General features: G+C 58.0%; 7 protein-coding genes across 7 annotated transcripts; 4 read left to right on the forward strand and 3 right to left on the reverse strand.

The window, feature by feature from the left end:
• Nucleotides 1-82: 82 nt before the first annotated feature.
• On the reverse strand, nucleotides 83-4,501 carry BJ171DRAFT_512494 (pyruvate phosphate dikinase). The gene is made up of 8 exons (XM_053111661.1): nucleotides 4,240-4,501; nucleotides 3,926-4,013; nucleotides 3,487-3,797; nucleotides 2,854-3,302; nucleotides 2,432-2,612; nucleotides 1,449-2,331; nucleotides 532-1,238; nucleotides 83-439 (listed from the first exon to the last, which is right to left on the reverse strand). Exons 1-8 carry the CDS (start codon nucleotides 4,364-4,366, stop codon nucleotides 216-218), a joined length of 2,970 nt encoding a protein of 989 aa, XP_052964966.1. The 5' UTR covers nucleotides 4,367-4,501; the 3' UTR covers nucleotides 83-215.
• A 229-nt stretch (nucleotides 4,502-4,730) lies between these two features.
• Nucleotides 4,731-6,706, forward strand: BJ171DRAFT_512495 (uncharacterized protein). The gene is made up of 5 exons (XM_053111662.1): nucleotides 4,731-4,865; nucleotides 4,958-5,041; nucleotides 5,149-5,617; nucleotides 5,752-6,271; nucleotides 6,385-6,706. Exons 1-5 carry the CDS (start codon nucleotides 4,820-4,822, stop codon nucleotides 6,529-6,531), a joined length of 1,266 nt encoding a protein of 421 aa, XP_052964967.1. The 5' UTR covers nucleotides 4,731-4,819; the 3' UTR covers nucleotides 6,532-6,706.
• Nucleotides 6,707-6,785: 79 nt separating this feature from the next.
• Nucleotides 6,786-9,612, forward strand: BJ171DRAFT_600611 (plasma-membrane choline transporter-domain-containing protein). Its single transcript, XM_053115029.1, has 3 exons — nucleotides 6,786-7,250; nucleotides 7,487-8,298; nucleotides 8,541-9,612. Exons 1-3 carry the CDS (start codon nucleotides 6,985-6,987, stop codon nucleotides 9,482-9,484), a joined length of 2,022 nt encoding a protein of 673 aa, XP_052964968.1. The 5' UTR covers nucleotides 6,786-6,984; the 3' UTR covers nucleotides 9,485-9,612.
• Nucleotides 9,613-9,776: 164 nt separating this feature from the next.
• On the forward strand, nucleotides 9,777-12,233 carry BJ171DRAFT_569396 (lysozyme-like domain-containing protein). The gene is made up of 6 exons (XM_053113568.1): nucleotides 9,777-9,914; nucleotides 10,082-10,380; nucleotides 10,592-10,687; nucleotides 10,814-11,102; nucleotides 11,231-11,464; nucleotides 11,611-12,233. Exons 2-6 carry the CDS (start codon nucleotides 10,241-10,243, stop codon nucleotides 11,902-11,904), a joined length of 1,053 nt encoding a protein of 350 aa, XP_052964969.1. The 5' UTR covers nucleotides 9,777-9,914; nucleotides 10,082-10,240; the 3' UTR covers nucleotides 11,905-12,233.
• Nucleotides 12,234-15,917: 3,684 nt separating this feature from the next.
• Nucleotides 15,918-18,435, forward strand: BJ171DRAFT_163291 (uncharacterized protein). The gene is made up of 4 exons (XM_053105893.1): nucleotides 15,918-16,217; nucleotides 16,506-16,561; nucleotides 17,009-17,227; nucleotides 17,407-18,435. The coding sequence occupies exons 1-4, from the start codon at nucleotides 16,148-16,150 to the stop codon at nucleotides 18,286-18,288; spliced, it is 1,227 nt and encodes a 408-aa protein (XP_052964970.1). The 5' UTR covers nucleotides 15,918-16,147; the 3' UTR covers nucleotides 18,289-18,435.
• Nucleotides 18,436-19,544: 1,109 nt separating this feature from the next.
• BJ171DRAFT_583704 (vacuolar sorting protein 39 domain 2-domain-containing protein) lies at nucleotides 19,545-24,672 on the reverse strand (the record flags this gene model as incomplete). Its single annotated transcript, XM_053114266.1, has 16 exons — nucleotides 19,545-19,706; nucleotides 19,833-19,967; nucleotides 20,078-20,237; nucleotides 20,426-20,528; nucleotides 20,619-20,747; nucleotides 20,853-21,030; nucleotides 21,155-21,178; nucleotides 21,355-21,502; nucleotides 21,674-21,744; nucleotides 21,998-22,281; nucleotides 22,456-22,642; nucleotides 22,755-23,026; nucleotides 23,165-23,248; nucleotides 23,418-23,625; nucleotides 23,833-24,143; nucleotides 24,414-24,672. 16 exons carry the CDS (start codon nucleotides 24,670-24,672, stop codon nucleotides 19,545-19,547), a joined length of 2,715 nt encoding a protein of 904 aa, XP_052964971.1.
• Nucleotides 24,673-24,749: 77 nt separating this feature from the next.
• Nucleotides 24,750-25,906, reverse strand: BJ171DRAFT_512542 (uncharacterized protein). Its single transcript, XM_053111663.1, has one exon. It carries the CDS (start codon nucleotides 25,707-25,709, stop codon nucleotides 25,047-25,049), a length of 663 nt encoding a protein of 220 aa, XP_052964972.1. The 5' UTR covers nucleotides 25,710-25,906; the 3' UTR covers nucleotides 24,750-25,046.
• Nucleotides 25,907-26,092: the final 186 nt, after the last annotated feature.

Here is a 26,092-nt window from a genome sequence, read left to right on the forward strand (position 1 = left end):
CCACCACGACTGCAGCACATTGGTGCCCACGACGGCGCTCCGATGTGCGTGGAGGAGCATGGCGGTGCAGGGATTGGTGCGGTGTGTCTGAAGGTATGCGTGTTGTTCATCATTATCATCAACAACATCCAGTCGCATTCGCAAAACCGGCAGACGACACTGGCGAGTCAAATGTGGAGAAGAAAGGTGTGGGAAGGGGCAAAGATACAGCGCAATCATGCAGCGGAGGGCTCGTCGCCGTCATCCAGGATCGTGACAATGCCCTGGTTGCCGTCAACCCGGACCCGGACCGAGTCCTTGAGCTTGTCATTCTTGAGCAGGCCGAGGATGCCGGCGACACAGGGAATGCCGTATTCGCGGGCGACCAGTGCTCCGTGCTGGAGGACGCCGCCGACCTCGAGCACCACGGCAGCGGCGTTGATGAACAGGGGTGTCCAGCCTACGATCAGAAACGATGTTGTCAGAACCAAGCATATACCCGACACTCGCCCCCCCCTCCCCGACACCAGACACGGAAGGCTGGAGCCAAACCTGGGTTGGTGCATCGAGCCACCAGAATCTCGCCTGGCAGCAGAGGCTTCTCGTCGGGCGACTCAAGGATCTTGATTCGGCCCTCGACCACGCCGGCACTCATCGGATAGCCCACCAGGCAGTTCTCGCCGAGATCGGTGCGCTGGAGAGGGATCTCGCGGTAGATGGTGCCGTAGGAGTCCATCACCCTCGGAAGTTCGTTGCCCGAGAGCGCAGCCTTGGTCCATTGATTCCAGAGAGCAAGGCGTCGCTCCCGGACCTTGGCCAGATCGATCTCGCCGTCATGGGGCGACGACTGCAGCAGCCGGGACGATTCGCTTGGCGCGGCATGTATGCGACGCTCGATTTGCTGGACAACGCCGTCGAGATCGAGGATCTCAAAGTCAAACACCTGCTGGACTGACTCGATCTTGCCGTGCTCGACCAGGAGCTTGCCGACCGCCAAAGCCTCCTGGCGAACACGAGCCACGGCCTTGACGATGTTGAACTTGTGGGTCTCGCGCAGACCACCAAGCTCCACAATGCGGGTGTAGATGCGGTCGAAGCGGGCCACGTTCCCATTGTGTTTCTTGAGCTCGGCAGCAAAGTACTCGTATGCCTCCTGACGCTCGGTTTGGCACTGGTTGAACTGCGCGATCGGGTCCTTGCGGGTCGAGTTCATTTGCTGGAACAGCTGGTTGATCAGGGTGTGTGAGGATTCGCGGTAACTGTGAACGAGAGCGGCCGGGACCAAGAGACAGAGGAGTCAGTGCTGATGTCCAACAAGAGCGAAGCAAAGGGTGTTGACGACATGAATCGACGATCAAGTGAGCGAGGATCAACGTGGGGGATGGAGTCCCACAAACGGACACATGCGATGCTATGCCGAGATCGATCATTCAGCAATGAGGCCATGCCAACAGACGCGCGAATCTTACCGTGGAGTGGAGGCATCCAGCTCCGTGTCGCCGCGATGGCCATAGGTATCCATGAAGGTCTTCCACTTCTGGGCAAACTTGGGACCGAGGGCATCTGATCGGCCGGCGAGCGCCTCCTCGAGTTCTGCGGGCTGCATAGACTTGACACGGTCGCCCTCGGCCGCCAGATCGTGTGCTAGCTGTGCGAGCGACAATCCCATTTCGATGGTGACGTTGCCGGGCAAGCTGCGATCGATTCGCTCGAGATAGGCCTCTGCCATCTCTTTAGTTTGCTCATCCTCAAGCACGGGCTTCAGGATGGCTCTGAGATCCACCAGGGACTTGCGCCAGATGATCATGGTTGGACCCGAGCTTTGGAGGATCGTGGTGAAGCCATCGTGCATGATCTGGACGGTCCAGTCGAAGAGAGAGTCTCCGGGCTTGCGTGGCTCGGCCAGTCGATCGCTCAGCTGGGTGCTGATAGTCGTGCTGATCTCGTGTCTTCGGATGCGTGGAAAGTTGTAGGACCGAACCAGACTGTACATGACTGAGAGCAGAGGCGCATGCAACACGACTCTCAAAGCAATCCACAGCTTTGACAAGAGCGTCAGGGGCTCCAAAGCAAGGGCATTTGCATCGAGCGACTGGAAAACCTTGGCGGAAAGCGGGTCGATGATGGCTATGTCGCGGCTCATGTTTGGGTTGAGGTAACTGTGAACCAAGGAGACATCACCGTAGATACGTCCCGTTTTCGCGTCAAAGATCAATGGAAACGAGTGGAACGGTTGTGTCCTGGACTCGAGCTGGCCGAGCTTGGCTTTGAGGCAGTTGAAGGCCATCTCAAGCACATTCGTTCCAAAGACGGACATGGGCAGAGGCAGACCCTGAACAGCCAGAGTGATATCTGTAGTCGATGATTGCAGTGACGATGAGAAAACAACTCATCATCACCCGCTCACGCACAGGAGTAGGCCGCAGTTCTATCGATAGCGGACAACACCTACCCCAGAGGAAATGCTGTTTAGGGTTGTTCAAGGATGTGATCATGGGGGAGAGGTCCAACGAGGTCGTCACCGGTCTCGCTTGCAGGATATACAAGTTATCAGCTTCGATTCCATACTCGATATCCATAGGCCGGCCGTAGAGGCTCTCGATACGCTGGACCTGGGATGCAATCTCAACGACCTGCAGATGATCGGAACAGAGAGTCAGCGTCGCAGTGGATGCACGACCGTCGAGCACACAGCGCAAGCTTGTGACCGTCTTGACCCCAGACATAGCGGGGCACACAGCCACATGATGATTCTACGATAGGATGACAGCGCCGCTGGGCCACAAGCACCATGCCCAATGCAGCACGACCAAGTCTCGGTCATCCTTTGGCAGACTCACGACACTCCACCTCGACCACTGCACATCAACGCACGTGGTGATCGGAGAGCGAGAAGGTTTGGGCAGCTTCGGCATCAACAGCGGACTCGGCGGTTCCGCCGCCCTGCAGTAGCTTGATGACAACGTTCTTGGCGCCGAGAGTTTTCTTGATGATGCGCTTGGTCGATTTGTCGACCACAAACTCGTCTGGGCTGGCCAATCCTGCGACCACAGTCTCACCCAGACCAAAGTTTGAGTTGATAAAGACCTCGTTGTGCGAGTTGGTCAAGGGGTTGACACTGAAGGCCACGCCGGCGACGGCACTGTCGACCTGTTGCTGAACCACGATGGCGATTGAGGGCGAGAGTGCCGAGAAGCCATGTGCCAGTTTGTAAAGCACGACACGAACATCAAGACAGGAAACAAAGGCCTGGAGGATGGCGCTCTCGAGGTTCTCTCGGTTGACTCCCAGAACAGTCTCGTATCCACCGGCAAAGGAGGCGCCTGCAAGACCAGCACAGATTCGCGAGTTAGCGTATACTGCAACGAAGGCGCAAGTAGTGTTGCTCGGCGGACGAGATGATCGACGGGTGGTGCAGCAGTATGATGATGACTGCAAGCGATATGATGATGACTACAAGTGATATTATGGTGACTGTAAGTGATATGTGGTGACTATCGGACATACCTCCCAGGTCTTCGTCCGGCGAGCTTGAACGGACAGCGACGAGGGTGAGACTCAGCCGAGACCAGGTCTGATCGGTGACGGTCTTCATCTCGGGTGAGAAGGTGAGATGGGCGGCAGCATAGGCTTTGAGAGCATCGGTGGCCGCTCTCATGCCCCCGTCGGACTCGGAGTGGGACTGCGAGAGCTCGGCGGCACTGTGGCTCGAGAGTCTTTCCTGAAAGTCGGACCATTCGCTCGTTCGCCGGAGCTGGTCGATCCAGGGCTTGAAAAAGCTTGTGGTCAGAACAAAGCCAGGAGGTACACGGATACCCCTGAACCAAGAAAGCGAAAGGCGGTCAGGCTCGGCAGAGCATGTTACAACCCGCCCGGACGGTGATTGGGATGAGCGACGACGCCACCAGATGGATTTGATACTGCGCTTGCCAGCGGAGATACTGACGAGTTGGCCATGTAGACGAGCGAGAAGCCTTTGCCGCCAACCAGCGGAATCGGCGGGTCTTTGCGTTGCTTGGATCGGCATTTGGAAACTCAAATACGGGCCCTGCAAACGCACATAGGCAATAGCGAGAGCCGAGGCGGATGGGAATGGGTGTTACGGCGGGACCATGACGGGCAACGGGGATGCTCATGGAGATGCTTGCGGTGGTGCTCATGGAGGTGCTCGTGGGGAGCACTGGCGAACAAGTTATGCACCAGCAAGGAGGCTTGCTGATTCCGCAACGTGCAATGAACAGAGGCGCGCCGAACGCATACTGGGATCATCGGGAGAGAGAAAACGCGGAGTGGTGGAGCCGCGGGCGGCTTGATCCAGGGCCTCACGGCCAGCAGCGATCTCGCGGAGACGAGAAGCGATCGCTTTTGGGGACCAAACGGGCAACATTGAGGATAGAGGATTGTAGCTAAGGAATGAAGGCTGGAAGATGCAGACGAACAGGAAGCGAAGGGAGCGGGGGAGAAAAGACAAGGGCGGTCCGATGATGTGTCATGACTGGATCGAGTGCGTCATGGGTGGCTGGACTGGATCGAGTGCGTCATGGGTGGCTGGACTGGATCGAGTGCGTCATGGCTGGCTGGATTGGATCGAGTGCTCCATGGGTGGCTGGATTGGTGGCAAAGCACAAGTCCAAAGCACGAGTCCAAAGCACGAGCCCAAAGCAGAACGCCGAGCGCGACTGCTTCGCTTTGCACGCCCGGCCCGAATAAATACCCTCGTCGCCGCCATGTCCCAGCAACACCATCAGCATCAGCAACACCAGCAACACCAGCAGCAACACCAGCAGCAACACCAGCAACAGCAACAGCTCTTCCAATCCCCCTGAATCCTCAGCCAGCCATGTCCAACTCGTACACCCAGCTCATTGTCAAGGCCATCCGCAAAGGTTCGCATCCCTGCTCGCAACAACTCACATTCCCCTTCTGCTGCACCGAGTGTCCACGACTCACCCCCTGCTCTTGCTTCCCTCGCTTGCAGCCTCCGACATCTATCCCAGAACCTCCCTCCATCACTATCTCCGCATCCGCGCCATCTTCAAGGACCTGCGCACCGAAGCCTCCCGTGAGTGTCCCCTGCCTTCTGCCGTCCTCGGCCAGGTCTTTTGCACCGCAACAGCCTTGCTCACTCCTGCATCGGTCTTGTCCTTGAAACCCTTCTCTCCGGAACAGTCTCTCTCTCCGCTGGCTGGTCGCGCATCTTCCACAGCCGCATCCTCGCTCTTGTCTCCGATGGCACCCTGCGCCGCGATGGCATGTTCTTTGGTCTTTCGCCGGCCACGCTCAACAAGCTGAAGAAGCAGGCAAAGGCATCAGTCGCTCCCTCTTCCCCTGCCAAGGCCGCCACTCCCACCACCAAGGCGAAGGTCGTCAAGAAGACCACGAAGGCTGCCGCCAAAGTCGCCAAGAAGGCCGCCGCCGCCAAAGTCGCCAAGAAGACCACCCGCGCTTCCTCTGGCTATGGCCGAGCCAAATCCGCTGCCGGCGGTCGACGTGCTGCTCCGGCCTTTGGCAGGGCGACTCCAGCCACCCTTGCAACCAGCCGAACCGATAGCTTCCTCGACATGGACATGGACACCAGCGTTGAGAAGCTGCTTGACCGGGACTTTTCTGGCAGCGACAAGCCCGACATTGCTTTCAGGTAAGGCAGCAGCCCGCACTCCTCAGTCTAGCATCCCTGCAACGTCACTCCCCAGCCCACCATCTTGCGACAGCCTCGACTCATCGTGCTTTCCCGTCTTGCCTCTCCTCAAACTTTCGTCGCTCGCTCCACAGCTTCGACACCACTGGTAGCATGTACGGCTGCATTGCCAAGGTCCGCGAGACCATCAAGGACACCGCCAACCGCCTGATCGCCGCCGTCCCCAACATCCGCATCGCCGTCATTGCCCACGGCGACTACTGCGACGAGCGCAGCTCCTATGTCACCAGCATCCTGGACTTTACCGACGACCGCGATGCCATCGTCAAGTTTGTCGAGGATGTCAAGCCCACCGGCGGCGGCGACTTTGAAGAGTGCTACGAGCTCGTTCTGCGCGAAGCCCGCACCAAGCTCAGCTGGCGTGCCCCCGGCGAGTCGGCCCGCTCGCTGGTCATGATCGGCGACGCCATTCCACATCCCCTGGGCCGCGGCAACCCGCACAACATTGACTGGAAGGTCGAGGCCAAGGAGTGCGCAAAGGAAGGCATCCGCTGCTACGCCGTCCAGTGCCAGAACAACGCCGCCTCCACAAAGTTCTTCAAGGGGCTTGCTTTCCTCACCAAGGGCGTGCGGCTGTCGCTGACCCAGTTCGAGGTAATTATCGCTTGCAGTAGTTGCCCTTGCCGAGGCGGGTTTTACAAACTCTCAAAAAGCCGATAGCTGACTCTTTCTGCCTCTCGCATCCTCCCTCGCTCCCATCATCACAGAGCATGCCGGACACCCTGATTGCGATCTGCATGCGCGAGGGCCCGATGCCCCTTGCCCAGCTCGAAAAGTTCCGCGACGAGCTCATTGGCAGCGGACGGATCACCCAGAGTCTGCACAACATGTTTGCTGTGCTGACAGCCGTCTAAGGCTCTGTCGATCCACTCTGACCCCGGCGGTTTTGGACCATCGAAGCCGTCCCTCCTCTCTTGCACCTTCTCTTGACATTGTCTCTCCTTCAACTCTCACCTTTCCATCCCTTGGCACTTGTCAAAAACATGTCTATATCTGTATCATTATCGAAATACAAGTCGTTTTACAAATCACATGCGAAATGAGCACATCGATTTCTCCCCCCCCCACCGGACACAGGCGTATGAGTACTCGTGATCGGACGATATTGGATCCAGGCGGGAGTTTTGGCCCTGGCCGAGCCAATCGGGCTTGGCTTGGCTTGGCATCGATCTTCTGCTGCGATTCAATCATGTGTTCGAAAGCCCCGTGCTCTCAGAGGCCCCTCAGCCAGGACCATTCCCACCTCCTCTCCTTTCGCCTTTCGACGCATCGAAGCGACTGTCCTCCGCCTCTGTCTCGCCTTGGCCATGAAACAAAACTACGAGCACATCATTGAGACGCCGCAGCAGTCTCTGGCATCGATCGGAGCATCGACTGGCGTATCAACCAACGCGCTCGTCTCATCGCGGTCGCTGTTAGCATCGGCACCGCCGCGACCTCCTGCTGTCGAGTTCATCGAGAAGAAGCGGCGGTGCCACGATGTCTTCTTCCTGCTCCTCTACCTGGTCTTTTGGATCGGGCTCGTGTGGCTCACGACCATCAGCATCCGAAACGGGAATCCGGCGCAGCTGCTGTAAGGACCAAGCAGTGAGTCGAGGAGCACGACGCACTGTATCTGGCTTCGAGGACACTAGTTTCCATTGCTGTATCGTCCGCGGCTCGTTTGTGAGAGGAGGTTGACGCATGAAGCGATGCGGCTGCGGGCATCAAATCAGACCCGACGCGGACAATTGCTGTGGTTCCTGGACGAATCGTCGACGAACCACTGGTTGATAGGGCTCGCAATCCATTCACATCCACCCCCCACAGCATTCCCACGGACTACCTCGGCCAGAGCTGCGGCGTCAACAACACTGCTCAAAACGCCAGCAAGGCCGATTTCACACACTATCCGTATGCGTACTTTCTCGATCCGCTCGATATCCTCAACTTCCCACAGATCTGCGTCAAGACCTGCCCGGACCAGGACGTGCTCGCCAACCTGTCGAATGCCATCTGCGTCTACGGATACCCTCGGCCAACGACACAAAACGAGCTCTCCTTTGCAATCCAGCAGCGCTTGTGCGCGCCGTATATCTATGCAGGCGAGCCTCTGCTTGGGCGATGCGTCCCGAGCCAGCCCATCCCCAGCCAGGTGCTGCAGAGCGCCAGCCAAAACATCACCGTGGGCAGCACAGTCGTCGACTTTGACGTCGGCAAGCTCCTGGCCCAGGGCAAAACCCTGCTGGCGCAGGTCATGGCGGACGTGTCGCAGACCTGGTCCTGGCTGGTCGGCGGCGTCTTTATCGCCGTGCTGGTGTCGGGGCTCTGGCTCGTGGGCATGCGTTGGTTTGCGGGCCCGTTCGTGTGGCTCTCGGTCGTGATCAGCAACCTGGCCGTCGCCTCGGGTGCCGTTGTGCTGGCCGTTTCCGTCAAGATGAAGAACGATGATGCCGTCGCAGAGGATCCCACGCTCTCGGGGCTCGATCCCAGTCTCCGAGGCCTCCTCGCAGCCACAATCGTTGTGGCCATCATTGCCCTTATCCTCATGGCCATTTCGCTGGCCCTGCGCAAAGAGATATCCTTGGCGATCGAAGTCATCAAGGAGGCGGCGCTGGCAATCCAGCGAATGCCGTCGCTTGGTAAGGCGGTGCGTGCAGCGTTGGTGCACTACCATCGGTGGCTTGGATGCACCAGGGAACGGGAGCAGCGCATCCGAGCTCTCGCTCTAACTGCACACTATATCTCCATCTCCATCTCCATCTCCATCTCCATCTCCATCTCCATCTCCATCTCCATCTCCATCTCCATCTCCATCTCCATCTCCATCTCCATCTCCATCTCCATCTCCATCTCCATCTCCATCTCCATCCTCAACACTCAGTCGTGTTCCCGTTCATGACCTGGGCTATTGGGATAGCGCTGATTGCACACTGCCTCATCGTGTTTGCGTATCTGGCCTCGCTCGGCAGCACCTTCAAGATCACCGACTTTGGCCTCAGCCTCCAGAACCCAAGTCTCCCGTTTTACCTCGAGATCTACCACTTTTTCGGCTTCCTCTGGAACTGGGCCTTTCTCAGCGGCTTCCACATGGTCTCGCTGGCGGGTGCCTTTGGCGAGTACTACTGGGCCCGAAACAAGTCTAACCTCCGGTACCCGCTCGCTGCCTCCGTCGGGCGAGCGCTGCGGTACCACCTGGGCAGCATCGCAATCGGATCACTGCAGATTGCCGTGATCCAGGTCCTCAGCTTGATCATGTTCTTTCTCCACAAACGAGCGACCGAGTCGCGATTCCCGGTAACCAACTTTTGCATGGCGTGCCTCGACTCGTTCCTCAAGACGATCCGGCGCATCCTGCAGTACATCGACAAGAAGGTGTACATCCACATTGCCACGAAGGGCAAATCGTTCTGCCGGTCGACCGACTCGGTTCTGGGGCTGCTCGTGCGCAACGCCAGCCACACTGTCCCCGTCGGCTTCGTGACAGAGTTCATGCTGCTGCTCGGGGCCATCAACGTCACGTTCATCAGCGGGCTGATTGCCTGGGGACTGCTCTCGTGGCAGGCCGACAATGTCCATGTGGTCAGCATCTTGACGCCGACGGTGCTGATCGGACTGGAGGCCCTGATGATATCGTATCTGTTCCTGTCGGTCTATCACATGGGCATCGACACGCTGTTCCTTTGCTTTCTGGAGGACTTTGAGGTCAACGACGGGTCCGAGGCACGGCCGTATTCCATGTCGAAACGCCTGATGCGCATTGGCCACGTCGTCCAGAGGCCGAGCAAGGAGGAGGAGGCGGCGTGCAGATCGCAGAGCCGGCTCTAGCGAGCAGCATGCGGCTGGATGGCTTGCCGTCTGGGATCGATCATGAACATGGTCTGTTGCGTCACTTGGTATGCTACTTGGTGCGTCACTTGGTATGCTACTTGGTGCGTCACTTGGTATGCTACTTGGTGCATCACTGGGCGTATCCTTTGGTTTGTCGCCCAGAGTATCACTTGCGCTGTTCACAGCGGCACCCATGGGATCGGCTCGGGGTGCTGTGGCGGTGCAGTCTTGGCGCTCCGCCCAAGTGCGCCAATCGGGCACGCCGCACATGATTGGCGGAAGCCTCCATGGATCTGTGGCGGTGTGTTTGGCTTTGGTCGTTTGGCTTTGGTCTTGTTGTTGGCTTTGGTCTTGCTGTTGGCTTTGGTCTTGGTCGTTTGTCATTCCTCCTATCGATTCGCTCTTGTTGTGTCTTGGCTCGCTTTCGGTAGGTTGCCTGGGTGGGGCGGCTGCTCCGGTTGCGGATCCTGCATCTGCCGGCGCCAAGACCCTGCCATGGCTCCGTTTGCGGATGCACCAAGTGTTATCCGCCGTTGATCAAAGTATCGCCATTGATATCCGTCGCTGACGAAGCATCATCCACCGCCGCACAAGGGTGCAGCCCGCAGTCCCCCGAATCGCATTTGAAGCCGTCGATCCCCCTCTCGGCTGCACTTCTCCTGCCACATCCTGCCCTCCAACTCGCCCTCCAACTCTCCCTCGATCTATCTGCCTCATACGCCGCCTGTCAAACCACCCTCTGCCGCTTCACAGATGCGCTTCACCAGCTGCATCCTCCTTCTCCAGGCGCTGCTCCTGGCCAATACGGCTCAGGCTCAAAGCAACAACAGCACCAACAACGGCACCAACGCCCTGACACAGTGCCAGCAGAGTATTGTCCAGCAACTGACCAAGTGGGTGTCGCATTGCCATCGCTGCTGTCTGCTTGATGCCCAGTCCCTCGCACTCGTAGTTCGTCATGGCCTCTCCCCTGGCTCTTCCCAGCCAGCTTGCCTGCATTCCACTCAGCTCCGGCTCTCAAATGGGCTTCTGATGCTCTGCTCCTTGGCTGCCGATACCGGCCTTGTCCCGCAATCGCTTGGGCCGTCCGCTCGCCAATCCCAGCATCTTTGAAAACTCTGTCAAGTATTTCCCCTGGGACTACTGCGAGAACATTGGCGATGGCCGAGGATACACATGCGGCATTGTGGGATTCACAACGTAAGTTTGGCTGGGTGATGCATATCCGAGACCAGATGCCTCTGTCGCTGGCCTGCATTTGATCTGAGCCTCGGCCTCCGTTTCTTGCTGGCGTCTCAACTCGGCCAAATCTTTGTCGTGCTGCAGCGGCACCCACGATGCTCTCCAGGTTATCTCGGCATATGCCGCCCAGCTCAACTCGAGCACCCCCAATCCGTTCGGCCCGTATATGAGTCGGCTCATCCAGCTGAACCAGTCCACGATCGATGGCTCCACCAGCGGTCTGGACGGCTTCTGCAACGTCTGGAGCACGACGGCCCGCAGCGACCAGCTCTTCCGGACGGTCCAAGTCGACATGGTCAACCAACTCTACTACAACCCAGCGATGGCCTATGCCGCACGCAACGGACTGCAGTTCGAGCTGTCCAAGGGGCAGGTGAGTTTGCCGGCGTACCCTGGATGGCGCTACTGCTGCTGCTGCTGCTGCTGCTCAGTCCCGGTTCAGATGCCAGTCGTCGCATGGCGCTTGCAGCTCATCGCTCCCAATCCCTCAAATTCCCTCAGATGTATGATGCGGCGATCCAGCACGGAACAGCCTTGAGTGAGGCCGATAGCCTCCCGTCCATGATCGACCGCACGACCGCCAGCTTCAAGTCGGGGCCCAACAGCGTTCCCGGCGGCCTGAGCGAGGTCGACTGGCTGACAGCCTTCATGAACGTCAGAATAGAAACGCTGCAGAACCCTGCCTACAAGCCGTCGCAGGCCGGATGGTCCCAAAGCATATACCGGGTCAAGTCCGTGAGTACCATTCGCTTGGAGACGGCGGCGACATGGATCGCCCCCGCCGACGATCGCAGCATGCGAGCAGCCGGTCCTGAACTCGGGGCATTTGTGTTTGCCCTGATCGTCCTGCTAACCACCATATCGCCCTCGACGCACTCCAGTACCAATATGCCCTCAGCCAGGGCTCGGTCCATTTCAACGATTCCCTGACGGCCCTCGACAACGACGGCAACACCGTCTCCATCGGCTGCGACTTGACCCTGTGGAACTATGTCGGCCCGCCGCTGCCGATACAGACTCCCAAGAAGGGCATTCTCATCGGCGTCTTGATCGGCGTCGGCGTCCTGGTTCTGCTCATCGTGACCTTCTGTATCATCAAACGCCGACTTGTCGCCGAATGGGTTTCGGAGCTGTCGTACCGGTCCAAGAGAGCCATCTCTCGGATGTCACGATAGGCCCTGACGAAGGCCGAGAGGACCGATCGATGCTTCCTGTGAACCATCGCCGGGGCTTAGTGTTCGTATCGCCGGGGCTTGGTGTTCCTATATCCTCGGTCTCGATTATGTAACTATCATGTCGCCACTGGGCAATGCAATCTGGAATATCCCATAAGCGATCGCTTGAGCCGCTCGACGAACCACATCCAGAGAGATTCAGGTCCGGCTCGACTGGCCAGAGACGCACGGCGCTGCTGGCCCACCACCGAGTACACTTTATTCAGAAAAAAACGGGACAATATAGCCGTTTCCATGAACATGTAGTATGTGCTGTGCTTGCGTCAAGCAAAGCCACAAGAAATAAAACAGATCACTTTGGCAGCCTCCGAGTGAAGACCGCCGGTCGCTCTCCGATCTCCACAATCGACCTGCATACTGTGATCATGTTGCGCGCCGCATTGACGTCGCGATTCCACACTGTCCGGCAGCTGGGATTCTTGCAGCTCCTGACAAAGTGGGAATTCGCAACACTGGGCGCATCGAGTCCTTCCAACCGAACTAGCTCCAGGCACCTGGAGCACACTTGCGAGGTGTTGAACTCGTTCGTCAAGACTACCTTGACGCTTCCATGATGGTGATTGGGACGGCGTCGGTGGTGCTCGAATTGCTCAAAGTACTAAGCAAATCGCTGCCTCCGAGGGCTGGATGCATAGCCCTTGCCTTGACGCCATGATGCATTGCCAAAGGCGATCACCACATCGGTCCGTATCGGGGCGTGCTTCAGGACGGCCTTGCACATCCTGTCGACGGCCACTTGGCGTCTCCTGTGGCCCGTGAAGCGATGGTGACGGGCCTTCTTGCCAAGGTGGAAGTCGAGCTGCACTCGCAGATCCGGTCGCAGGACATGGGTGAGATGGACCTTGAAGGCCTCCGAGGACGACACCTTGGGCGAGGGGGTGGTCGACATCCAGGTCTCGATGCTGAGTCGATACTTCATGGTGTTGTGCCACTTGGTGTTGGACGTATGGCCACACATGTGCTGGTAGTGACCATTCGAGAATGAGACCACCTCGTCTTGGTGGCCCGGTGCTTGGATGACCGCCGTGAAGATGGAGCCGACTCCAGGATCGATGCCAATCCAAGTGGTCTTGTCGGGGTCTGGGCTGCCGATGTGGGCCTGGGTACGCTGTTCGGCAGTCGGAGGAGGCTCGATGGTCTCGGTGCGATCGGTTCGACGCAGAAACTTGACGAGACTGATGGTGCATCCAATGCCATCGGTGCTGATCTCGTAGTTGAACAGCTTCTTGTCCACGTCCCGCTCTTGGAAGAGGGAACTACGCAGCTTGAAGCAACTGCGCCAGAGACGATCCTGGTTGTTGATGCCGTCCTCACCTTCTTCCTTGAGCTTGTCCCGGGTGAGTCCAAGACGATGTTCGGTGTCAAGGAGTTGCCAGAGAGTGACCGTGTCAATCTTGACATACTTGGCCGTGGCAGTGCACAGAGGAACCATCGTGCACACGGCCGGAGGAGTGTCGACGGCGAGCTGCTTGAGTGCCCAGTTGATCCTGGCGGCCAGCTTGTTGATCTTGGACTTGGTGGTGCCGAGCTCAGACTTGGCCGTGGTGAACCTCTTGTCGTCGGAGGGAATGCCTCTGGCAGTGAGCTCGTCCAGCTTGGCCTGGCGCTGCAGCTCGGTGACTCGGAGGGCGGGCATGTCACAGTCGATCCACTTGTGGACATTGTCGACCATCTTGTCTCGGGCGAGGATTCCCACATGGTGTGAGAGGCGATGGAGGGCCCGGAAGCGGTCCTGGTCGTTGCTGTACCGAAACTCGTCCAGGATGTGGCCAAAGTCTGGATAGAGGAACTCGAGATCGGCCTTGGGTGGAGTCTGCCCTGGTTTCTCGAAGAGCTCGAGACAGGCCTCGATGGCTTCGTGCTTATGCTTGTTGGCTGGGAAGACGGCAGCACAGAAGCGGCGAAGGAGTCGCCAGTAGGCCAGGTCGAGGTGGGTGGTGCAGTTGGTGGCATAGGCATTGACAGCCAGTGTGAGAAGCTGACTGCGAGCACCATCAGGCAGACGAGGGGCCGGAGGTAGGTCTGCGTGCCGAGTGGTCTGATAGTCGCGAAAGGAAGCGACCAGATGCTCGTTGTATTTCTCGTTGTCCCCGGTCGGCGAGAGGGCATCGGCCTCGACAATCGTGAAGCATTGGCGAACGAAAGCAGGGGTGGACTTGGAGATGACAGGGACGGGAAGATCCTGCTCGATGCACCGGAGGATGTACAGGTTGAGCAGCCTGGATGCCTCGAACTGGATCTGGGTCATGGCCTCGACGGTGGCCTGGATCTTGTCGCGGAGAGCGGGATTGAGACAACAGCCATCCATGGTCTGCTTGAAGCAGCTGAACTGAGGGGCGGATGACCTTCCATCCACGAGAGGGACGACAGAACTCTTGAGGGGCCGGTATTTGGGACACTTGTTGGTGTTGCAGCGTTCGTGATCGGTACCGTCGCACTTGGGACATCGCTTGACAGGACCAGATGAGGGACCAGGCTCGGTGGGATCGACATCCATTGGATCTGCAGAAGCAGTGGTGGTGAGCGACGGAGCAACAGACGACCAAGCATGCGTGGGATCAGAATACGAACCAGAGACAGGCTCCGACTGTGACTTGGCTTTCTTGGCCTGGGTGGCCGAGGCTGGCCATTACCGGCACCCTTGCGCTTCGGAGGCATGGGGGCAGAGGATGCTGGATGCCTGCCAGTGGTACTGGTCAGAACAGAGACTTCTCTTTATCGTACAATGGCGCAATGATCCGATCAAGGCGAGATGAGGGAAGAAAGCAGCAGGACGAAGGTGTGGCATTTATACCCGAGAGCAGGAACCCGTCTTTGCGGGCTGGTTGGGGAAGTGACCTGTTCAAAAATCGCCGAGAGGTTCAAGCCAGGGATGTGAACGCGAAAACGGCGGCTTGATTGGAGGGAACTCAACCCCAGAAGTGCATCGCTCGCTCAATCAGCCGTGGGAAGACATCTGGAAGCACCCTCCGAACGGCAGACTCAAACAGGGTCACCATCCCGATCTTGAACCCCTCGGACGCATTCAGCGCTGCCACCTTCCTGTACTGATGCTTCACAATCCCAAAGAAGTTCTCGATGGGATTGAAGTCGGGCGAGGCAGGTGGGGTGAAGATCACTGACCATTCTCGGCGCTCGATGCAGTCCAGGACAGCCATTGTCTTGTGCATGCTGACATTGTCCATCACAATCACAGAGTCGTCTAGGAAGCTCGCTCGCTCAAAGAACTCGACCATCGAGTGTGTCTTGAATGATGTGGGGATGTACATGCGATGCAGCACACCAGAGTGGTTGATGGCAAATGCAGCCGAGACAGACTTGTGTTCCATGTGATTGCGCTGGCGAAGCGGAGCACCCTTCGGTGAGTACCCGTAGAGCGGAAAGGTGGTTCGTCTGATCCCTGTCTCATCGACAAAAACGAATCGCCGCGGGTCGATGGAGTGGGCCTGGTCCCTGAACTGTGCCACTCGCTCATCCAGTCGCTTGGACTTGTAGAGGTGTGTTGCCCTCTTGTGTGAGAGACCTGCTCGGTGGATGGCAGTGTGGCAGAGTGAGAGTGAAACTTTCCTCTGGAGAGTGGTTGTGTGGCGAATGGTCATGGCCAGCGCGCGATAACATTGGGTAACAAAATATTCGATGAATGGTCAAAATCCCGGGTGTCCCGTTTTTTATTGGATTGCCTGTAAGTAAGCAATCGAACAAGCAAGTAAGCAATCGAACAAGCAAGTAAGCAATCGAACAAGCAAGTAAGCATTCGAACAAGCAAGTAAGCAATCGAACAAGCAAGTAAGCAATCGAACAAGCAAGTAAGCATTCGAACAAGCAAGTAGGCGTTCGAACAAGCAACTCGATGATGGACACAGCAGCCGCCCGTCCTGCGATCAGGGCACATCTTTGATTGACGGCCAAATCGGGTGCGCCAACGAGCCCTCGCTTCTTCCCAGCCCGGTCCTTCGACTCTGGCCGCCGTCCTTGCTCGCCCATCGCCCTGCGTCCTTGCCCTTCCATCTGTCGCCCTCGTCCGAGCGCCTGTCCACCTGTTTGCCCGAGACACCCCGTCCGCAAGCGTCGCATCGCCCACCTGTCCGCCGGGGATCAGCCCGTCGCTCACGCCTGCATCCCTCGCCCTCAATCTCACTCCCTCCTCATCGATACTTGCTGCCTACTCTCCAGCTACTCCACAATGTCTCGCCGCTCGCTGCTCGACCTCCTGTTCTTGCTTGACTGCACGGCCTCGATGGGGCCCTACATCGGTGCGTACCGGCTGGGCTATCTGCGTCGCTATTGCCGTTTCCTTTTCTTCTTCTTCTCTCGTTCTCCTAGCCGTCTGTCGGTTGCTGGAACTGGCGGCGGTCTCGGAAATCGCACATAGCGGCATCCTCATCCTGGTCGTCTTACTTCCTGCTCCTCCGATTCGTTCCTTGGCTTCTGTACGGCCGCCTATGCCGCCGATTCAAATGTCCTGGTCCGATCCCGCCGACTTCTGGCTCGCCTGCCTCTCTCTCGCTGGACTGCCCAACGACTCCCTGTTGTCTCGACAGCCAAGGCCACCGAGTCGATCAACACCATCGTCGAAACCATTGCGAATGCCGAACAGGTATCGTCCTCGTTCCTGCTCCCCCTGTCTCCGGATCGATGGCAGAGGGTGCAGCGGGAGCGGGCCATCGTCTCGCTCGAGCCGCCTGCTCGCCTGGGACTTGGGGAGTGCCGCCACCAACGGGAGAGTCGCATGCCGACCCACTTCTTGCTCGTCGAGCTGACGGCCCGGTTGCCTCTGTTGCTTTGGATGCTCGGCATTCACATCCTCTGGGCTATGTGGGACCTCGGTCGCATCCGTCGGCTGCCTCAACTGCGAAACGTGCGAAACGCCCGCTCGGCCACCAACTCGGCCACCAACTTGGACGACAACTTGGACGACGACTGAACGGATATGCCGATCTGACGCCCAACCTCCACACGCAATCGCTGAACCTACGCTCGACCGCAACCTGCCTCTTCGCTGGCGCACATCATTCGTGTCGCCGCTGAAACCTGTGCGCACCAGTCTGATGTTATTGTTGGGCTGATTTCGTACCGCGACCACCCGCCGCAAGACCTCAGCTATGTCACTCGCTGCTACCCGTTCACCAGCAGCATCCCCGAGATGAAGACCCATCTGGCGATGCAGCGGCCCCAGGGTGGTGGCGACGGGCCTGAGGCCGTCACGGCTGCCCTCAACGACGCCCTGAAAATGAACTGGCGACCCAACTCGACCAAGGTCCTGGTAAGTTGCAGAAGAGGCAGTGCTCTCCACACACATATGGCCCCGGTCTGCGGTGCGGCAACGATCGGTAGCGATGCGATCAACGCTGTCGTCTCGGTGGAATCGCGTATTGCTGCTCTCTTGACAGACCGCTTACCCTGCACTGTCGTTGGTGACCGGGGCGGTGCTTTGCGAACCAGGTGTTGATTGCCGATGCCCCGCCTCACGGCATTGGCGAGCGCCACGATGGCTTCCCGGATGGCGACCCCCACAAGGTCGATCCCCTCGTCGTTGCCCGGCAGCTGCAGCAGCTGGGTGTCTGCATCTACTCGGTCGTCTGCGAGCCAGCCATCTCGCAAAAGTACCAGTACGCCGTGGACTTTTACAAGGGCCTGAGTCGGATTACTGGCGGCAGCATGGTGCCGCTGACCTCGGCCGAGCTGCTGCCGGACGTCATCGTCGGTGGCGCACAAGAGCAGATGAATCTGGCCCGGCTCTCGAACCAGGTCGAGATGGCCGTCCGCACCGAAGTCAACGACGGCGTCATGACCGAGGACGACCTGATCGACCGACTGTTCTCCAAGATGAGCATCAGCAACGTCGTCACCAAACAGCTCAAGGTCGACGATCCGTACGTCAACATTCCCGAGGCCGAGCACAACGCCACCGTCTTTGCAAACTCGTTTGATCTGGCTGCGGCCCGGTCACATCTCAAGGCCGTCTCCACCAACCGCCTGCGCGAGTCGTACACCTACAGCGCCACCTCGGGCGGCTATGACTACAAGCGCTCGACTGACCCGGCCTACAAACATCACGGCTCCGGCGTCTTTGGTGGCTACTTTGGCAGCTACGAGCCCCGAACGGTAGTGCCGCCGCCCATCTCCCGAAAGGACGACAGTGGCGCCGACGTCACCTTTGGCGAGATGGAGACGGATGCGGAGCGGACACAGTCTGTCCGCCTCGCCGAGGAGGCCATCTCCTACGAACAAGTTCGCCGTCTTGTGCGTCAGGTGGGTGTCACCAGCACCGCCATTCCGGCCTCATCGACCGGCGAGGAAATGTCGATGGACATGGATTCGTGAGCCATCGGCTCCGTCGCGCAACTAGGAGTCCCAAACAGAAGAGCCCGCAATCACTCCAAGAAAAGGAAGAAAAAATGCAATCTCGAGCATGTCTGCAACATCCAAAACCCAGACCCCCCCTCCAGCGGCGCTGCTCTCCCTCCGACGCTCGTCGATGCTTCCCTGCTCGTTCAAGACTGTTGCGATCACGGTTGTACGTCTCTTCTTCGGCTGTGTCTGCAGTGCCGGCTTTGGCGATGCGTTTTGCTTTTATAGATTGGCTCAGGTGCTGGCAGTGGACAGGGGCTGTGTTTTTATCGTTGCTTCTTCTCGTTCCTCTTCTCTCGGTCTTGCGTATGCGGTGGTTGACATGTTTGAGAGAGGGGAGACGAAGTCATTTCTTTGGCATCGCACTCGATCACAGGTCCGACTGCCTTGGCCGCTCTGTCTATCGGGGGGGGGAGTGGTTGATAGCTTCCTCTTGCTTCTTGTTCTGTGCCCTCATCCCCGGTCTGCTGGTCTCCGTTGCTTTGCTTACTCCTCTTCCTCATAGCTGCACCCTTGACCTCTTTCTCGCGCACTCTTCTATTTCTACTTGCGCCCTTTTGCTGCGTTCGAGTTTCTTCCGCTTGTGTCAAGCCGGATTGCTGCTGTGACGCCCATGTCTGTTCCCACCCTGCCTTTTACGCTTCCATCCCCGATACACCGTCGTTTGCAAATAATTGGACCGTATATCACTTTGCATCGAGGCACGGATGGATACAGAAGAGTGTCTCGCCGAGCAGATTTGGTCGAGATGTTGGGAGTGTGGCTGTGCTGACTGTGGCTATAGTGGAAGGGAACAGCCGTTGAGTCAACACAGCAAGTCCGGACGTGCATTCTCATCGCGGGGACGGGAAGAGGGCAGATCGCATCAAAGCAGAGCGGCATGGCCGTGAGAAACCAGGATCGGCAGGACAGGGAAAGGTGCGTGTGAACCTCCGGATTGCGAGCGACGAATACACATCCGCCCGTCAATGCGTTCAAGCGGCGTGTTGGGCGACCGCAGACAATGCACCACAAGTCGATCACTGCATCGGAGGTCAACGCCATGTATTCAAGATGGCGCATTCCAAGACAGGGCTGGCGATGACTTTGCTACAGCCATGGTAGTGGGATACATTCTTGAAGCCAAAGAATGCACTCTGTTTGTTTCTTACACGGGTTGGACTGGCGCCCTCTGGCTGCGATGCCATGATATCGCTGGCAGGCGATTCGGTCCCTTGCTAAGCTGATTGTCACTCCGAGACGGCTTCGCGGGCACAGTAGACATGCACCACAAGCCCGTCTGGATACCGCGCGAATACCGAGCCCGAGATCTTCTTCAGACACGACTGGCACATCTTATCGTCATCAATGTACACTTTTCCGGACTGGTAGTACGACAACTGCTCCTGGATCTGCGCAGACAGAGAAAGGCAGCGCAGATGATGGCGTGTGCAATGCATAAGAAGACACAGCAAATGGGCTGCGTGATGCCCCCGCCGCAAAGCTATCAACATCTTTGCAGGGGTATGTATGTGTACCTGAAGGCGATCGGCCAGATGCACGTTTTTCACAATTTGGCTGGCATGGCAGGCCTCGTAGACACTCTGGAGGGCCTTGGAGAAGTAGCCCATCATCTCCGCCAGGTTGAGCGACTCGGGAAGCACCTTGAGAACCTGCCAGTCGCATTGGTTGGTATGAGCGGGTCGCTCGAGGGTCACGGCGAGCCACCGCCCTCTGGTCGGGATTGTAACGGGAGCAACGGCAGATCGCCACTGGCGCTTACCTCCTCGACGTGCAGATAGGGTGCGTATTTCTTCACATACTGGACAACGTCCTCCATGTCCATCTCGCCGCGGCTGGTCAGGCCAATGTAGAGCATCATCAGGTGATGGAAGACCTCTCTGCTGTGCTCGTCGTGGGAGTTGTAGTACTTTTCACAAAACCTGGATGCCCAGCCCCCGTGGCGTGAGGCGTGGCACATGGTGATAGGAAGGGCAGTGTTATGAGTGAGAACATTGGGTGCGGATCAGAAAGTGCCATCGTGTGATGACAGCCGAAGCCGAGGCCATTCTCGGGGTCAGGAAGGCAATTGCAGATTGGCTCGGAGGTGTGCCGGGCAACAGAGACTTACGCTTCGGCAGCAGAGTACTTCTTCAGCTTTTCGACATAGATCTTCAGGACCTCTGGGTATCTCTTGAGCTTGCGGAACAAGATGGCGCGCTCCTCAAAGAAATCTGGTGCGCGGGATCACAGCACAGGTGAGTCGACAGCGTCGGCACCAGCCAGCGAGGCAAGTGCGAGGTTTTGTGGAGAGCGCTGCTTACCGTCGTCTGGGATCCGTCGGAGGATGAGCTCGGGTGCGTATAGGTCGGACTTTTCCAGGAATTCGACGAGATCCTTTTCGCATTCATTCGACTCGCTCGCGGCAAGTGTCTGGTCATGATTCTCCTGGTCTGCAACGGGGTGTCATTGGGAACGGCATCGGAGCGTGAGCCGATGCTCCAGGCTACACTGATCCTGCAACCGCAAACGGTGACGAAGGAGGTACTGAAACTGACCTGCCGCTCGCTTTCGAAGTAAAGCAAGCTGGTTGAAATATCCCAGCGCCAGACGATTGTGCAAGTCTTTGGACCGCATGTCCATGTCGGTAACAATGTGCTTCAGGAACGGCAGCGATGACTCGGGCGAGTGGTGGTCGAGGTGGATCAGGATTTTGGACGCCTGGGCTAGGGTGACCTGTTCAGCCAGAGAGAGAGAGAGAGACCAAGTCAGTCCAAAGGGCGACAGCTGCTGTGGCCGGACTCATCCCAAGAGCAGCAACCGCAAAATATCTGGGGATGTAGCTGCAGCGGACAAGTACCTCATCGAACCGATCGACGAATATCTAGACATCAAAGTAGGAACAAGAATGGGAGGAATGGTACTATGAGATGCAAAGCGTCAAGTCTGCAGAGCAAGCCGATTTTGAGTCGGCTGTGGTATGTGGCCATAGCGGCTGAAACGAACACGGCATTTGCATGCCAAGATTGAAAGCAGCAGCACCAGGCAGTGGCATCGTACACTGGCCACCAGCGCGGGGGCGTTCTGGATCACCAGAAGGGAGTATTCGAGGATCAGATCCAGTTGATCGAACTTGATGCGCTGCAGGTACTCGACAAGCTCTGAACACATGCGCAGTTTGACTTGAGGGTCGTCGGACTGGATTTCGCTGATGCAGGATGGCGGAATGTCCAAGGAAGAAGGCCGGGGTTACGGTTTAGTACCGGTGGGTCACATATGTATGGCGCCTCGCAAGCCATCGTTGGCTTGAGAGTGGGGAGTCATGAAGGAGGACGAAACGAGAGCGTACACGGGATGCTGTTATAGTGGCAAAACTCACGCAGTGAGGTACTCCATAGCTCTTTGGTGCATCCCTCGAGACCGATAAAAATCCAACAGCGCTTTGAGTTTCTGTGGGGCCATTGCAACCATTGCAATCATTGCAGTCAGTAGCAACGTGCATCCAATAGGGTCAATCAAGGGTTGATGCCGCAATAATGATGCAGCATCGGCGGAGAGGATCGTGTCGGCAAGACCATGCCAACACATCAACAGCGCAAGACACAGCATCGATGCACCAAGATACGCAGCGACCTGCGTCAGTGCTGCCCCATTCCAGACATGTCTACAAGTGTCCACGCAGAAGCCCCGGCTGACGCCTCACCTTTGCATCACGCAGGAGCGTCTCGGTGATCTCGACATCGCAGCTGTTTGTCACGTTCATGAGGGGACCAACCATGCCGTCGTTGATGGCCAGATACACTTTCAGCAGCGTCGTGTCGACCAGCTGCATCAGATACAGGGTCTCCTCCAGCTCGGCCCGGAGCGAGTCTTTGCGGCGGGGCTCTGACACGACGGCATATCGGCCCTCGAGATTGTTCTTGAGCTCGGACAGAATGTTTCGTTGACCGGTGAGGTAGATGACCAGGATCTCGAGAGCTTTGGGGTCTGTGCGGTGATGGTGCAAAGCAGCGTACCGTCAGCGGGATGACGTTGGCCAGGCACAGGTCGTGGAGCTTGGGTCATGTCAGTTGGGCAGCCTGGTAGGATGGAATTTGTCCACGGCGACCCCGGAATAGCCAGGAAGCAAGGGTGCATGATCAAACCAGAGCGCAGACGGACCGGACTCGGGCGCAGTTTCGGTTGGCTCATCGTCAGGGTCGACGACGGCGAGGTCAGGGAACAGGTTGATGACGTCGATGGGCGAGGCATCCAGCTGCTCCAAGATCTCGATCGCCTCCTTGTACTTTTTCTCGACAGCGAACATGTGGTAGGCATGCAGCGCCCTCACCCGGACGATGTTTGCTTTCTGTGGACAGCAATGGCGGATCCCCCATACGAGCGCCATCAAGCCGTTAGCCGAGCTGCCTGTCTCAACCGTAACCCTCCCACAAGCAAGCTCGGACATATGCGCGGCACACCTTTTCTTCCGGAGAGGCAAACTCCAGATCCTCGATCAGCTGCTCGGCGGCCTGGTGCTTGCCAAGCACGATCAGGTCCTCGATCTGATCCTCGAAGTCGACCATGAAGAGTCTCCACACCGAAGTCGAGCTGGCGACGTAGATGGAGTCGCCGATGGCGAGGTGTCGACAGCCGGTTGATGAATCGAGCGTCTGCACGGCGCGCCCTGACTTTGTGCTCTTGACTTCGATGCCGACAGAGGTGAGTGCGATCGCATAAGGAGACGAAAAGACTGCAGGCAGCTTGGGTGTGAGTAGCAAGATCTGGTTGTGGACTCGGACGACATACTCTGGGCAGACAACGCGGAAGGCCGGGCGGATTCGGGGCTAAACGAAGGCAGCTGGGCTTCAACAGCGACGGTATGACTTACAGAGCTCCTCGGGATATGCAGACCACTCCAGGAAGCTGATCGGCGGACCTGTTCCGTCCAGATTGATGAATATTGTCTTGGAACCTGATACACACAAGGTTCGCTGTTAGACGGAGAAGAAGCAGGCAGTCGTGCGCTTTCGATGATTCACAGATCTCGAGGTCATGTCGAGGATGCATCGGGCCCTTGGGCTCGATCGAGGCGCTTGAAGCCACCGGCCATCACAGCGTCGGAAAGATCCGGTCCGTCATACCTTCCGAGTTGTATGCCAGGATGGTGTTGTCGGAGATGCGAACCATCGCAGGGCGGTTGTTGCGGCCGGCCGTGCCGACCTGCAACGAGATGTCGGCCGTGGCACCCGTTTGGAGATTGATGAAGACGAAGGATTTGGGCAGGGCCGCTACGATCTTGTCTCCGTCGATCCACATCATCGAGCGCACTCGGTCGGCCGTGGCGAGCGACTGTGCCAGGTGCAATGATTATTGAGGGTAGTGAAAGGTGAAATCGCCGATGCGACCGGCACAAGATGCAATCGTCGTTGAAGGCCGAATGACAGGACCTTAGTTAGCCCCAGATACGGACGACCCATCTCGGGCTGGAATGCCGAAATCAGCGGCCAACGACCCTGGCACAACAGCCCTCGTTGGCGGACGTTGCGTCGCTCTTACCTGAACCTCGAGCCACGATCTTGACCTGCGATCGTATTCCATCAGAATCAGCCTCTTTTTCACGACGACACAAGCCTTGAACCGTCCGGGCTCGCTCGTCGACGGGGGAGCAAAGGAGGCTTCCTCCAGCCCGACTGAAGCAAGGTCTCGCGGCGATTGCACCAGGCCGGTTGAGAGCCGGGACAGTGGCTCGCTGGTTCCTCGATCGACCGTTGGGGGGCTCCATATCGAAACGAGACTACATCCGCGAGCTGACGGGAGCGGAGCAATGAGCGAGAGGGTGCCCAGCTCGTAGACCGATGCGGCGCCGTCTGCACCATTCAAAGGGAGATGGGGCTCGGTTGGTCAGTGCCGAAGTTCAGCCCAAAGCATTCTTGGCCAGAGCGAGAATGGCATGTGGGCTCCAGCAGCGACGCCGGCGCCGTCATCCATCCCGCTCTGGCCGTGCAGTCAAGACGGTCGAGTTGGATGGAGAGCGGTTGGCAGGGCAATGGGACTGGTTTGGGTGGAAGGGCGGCGCTGCAAGCATGGCCCTGGACTCGCCTGAGCCAGGGTATCGCAGGATAGACCGACGAGCACACCTGAGAGCACCCAGCAGCAGCCGAGCTCTGGAATGGGGACGATTTGGTCGATGGACTTTTTGGCGAACCCCTGCAGGACCTGGACGAGATTGATGCTGAACTCGGGCTCGTCCTCGATGGTGTAGACGAGGATGGAGCCATCGTCCGAGCCCACGAGCAGACGATTGTGGTAGGTGGCCAGGGACTCGATCCTGAGAGGGAGGCTGTCGATGACGGTCTGTGCTCGAAAGACCTCATAGGCCTGCGGGCTGCTGGCCATGTTGGAGGAGGGCCGACGGGCGGAGCAGATGAAGGGAGTGGCGGCAGCTTGCGAGATGGATGGATGCGAGAGCAGGAATCCAGGGCGTGCGAGCACCGACCCTCGACTTGGCCATCCCTGATCCAAGCTGAGACCGACATGGACACCCCCAGACATGCATCGACATGCCGAGGGCAGCCCCAATGGATCAGCGCAGCATCGAGCTATTCTATTTGGACCTGTGCTGCCGTCACTCATTGAGAAACCAGGTTTGGAATATCGCCAGCACTACATCACGAACAGTTGAGGAGATCATCGGAGGCTAGAACAAAACGCTGAACAGCTGTGCTGATTTACGATGATGCAGGAAGCGCCAGCGGCTCGATTCCGCCCGATCAAATGAAGGGCAGGACAAACCGGGCGGCGGCGTTCATGAACCACTTGTCGTCCTTGAGTCTGTGAATCAGGATGGTGCCGCTGGTATAAGGATGTGACCAGCCCTGCTTGAACTCGGGGGCGTCGTAGTGCTCGGAGTCTTCCGAGATCCAATGGATCCTCTTGCCAGAGTGGATCATCCATTTGGCAACCATAAAGTCCTCCTGCCCGACCTTGTTCTCGGCGCAATACTCGCACTCTTGGCTGATCCAGCGGACGAGGTCGTAGGAGAGAGCATAGCCCATGCCGGTCATGAAGCCGCTGAACTGGCGCCCGTAGTAAGCGAGATTGCGTGGGATCCCGGCAAGGCGGGCCTCGAGGTTGGGCAGGTGCAGGAAGACGTCGTCGTCAGTCTTCATGACGTAGTCGTAGGCCGGCAGCTGGAGGGTACCGACGACAGACGGGCTGTGGGGGCGGCCGACAAACTCAAAATACGAGTAGGTCTTGCCCATGTCCATGTTCTCGGTGCAGGAGTCGAGGATGATGATGTCGCGATGGTTGATGGCCTCGAAGTGGACCATCGAGGCATACCAGCCCGCATTTTCCTGATCGATCGAGCACATGACAAAGTACACATCGGTGTGTTCGGGCTTGAGGCGCATGTACGTCGACCTGATCATCATCCGGCGCTGGAACTTGGCTGGCACCGTCAGGATTCCCACCAGGATGCGGGGCGAACCCAAAGCAATATCCGGATAGTCGATGGACGCCAGATCGCCTTCGGGACGTGGTGCGAGAGCAGAGTCAGGATCCGGTTCATGGATGGACGCGGATGAATTGGAGAAACCGCCGGTCGAATCGCCGGTCTGGCTGATGCGGCTGTTGCTGAATACTTGCTCTGGGCGACGTGGGCTCCCAAGCTGCTGCCAGCCGATGACGAGCAAGAACAGCAGAACCACAGTGGCAAGGAGAACAAGTCTTCGCCGCATCTTTGGATGGATCATTCCGGCGCGGGGCAGATAGATTGAGTGCTTGGAGACAATCAAAGAGACCAGGAACAGCCAAG

Source organism: Polychytrium aggregatum, assembly GCF_025602895.1.
Source record: "Polychytrium aggregatum strain JEL109 chromosome Unknown BJ171scaffold_28, whole genome shotgun sequence".
Lineage (NCBI taxonomy): Eukaryota > Fungi > Chytridiomycota > Chytridiomycetes > Polychytriales > Polychytrium > Polychytrium aggregatum.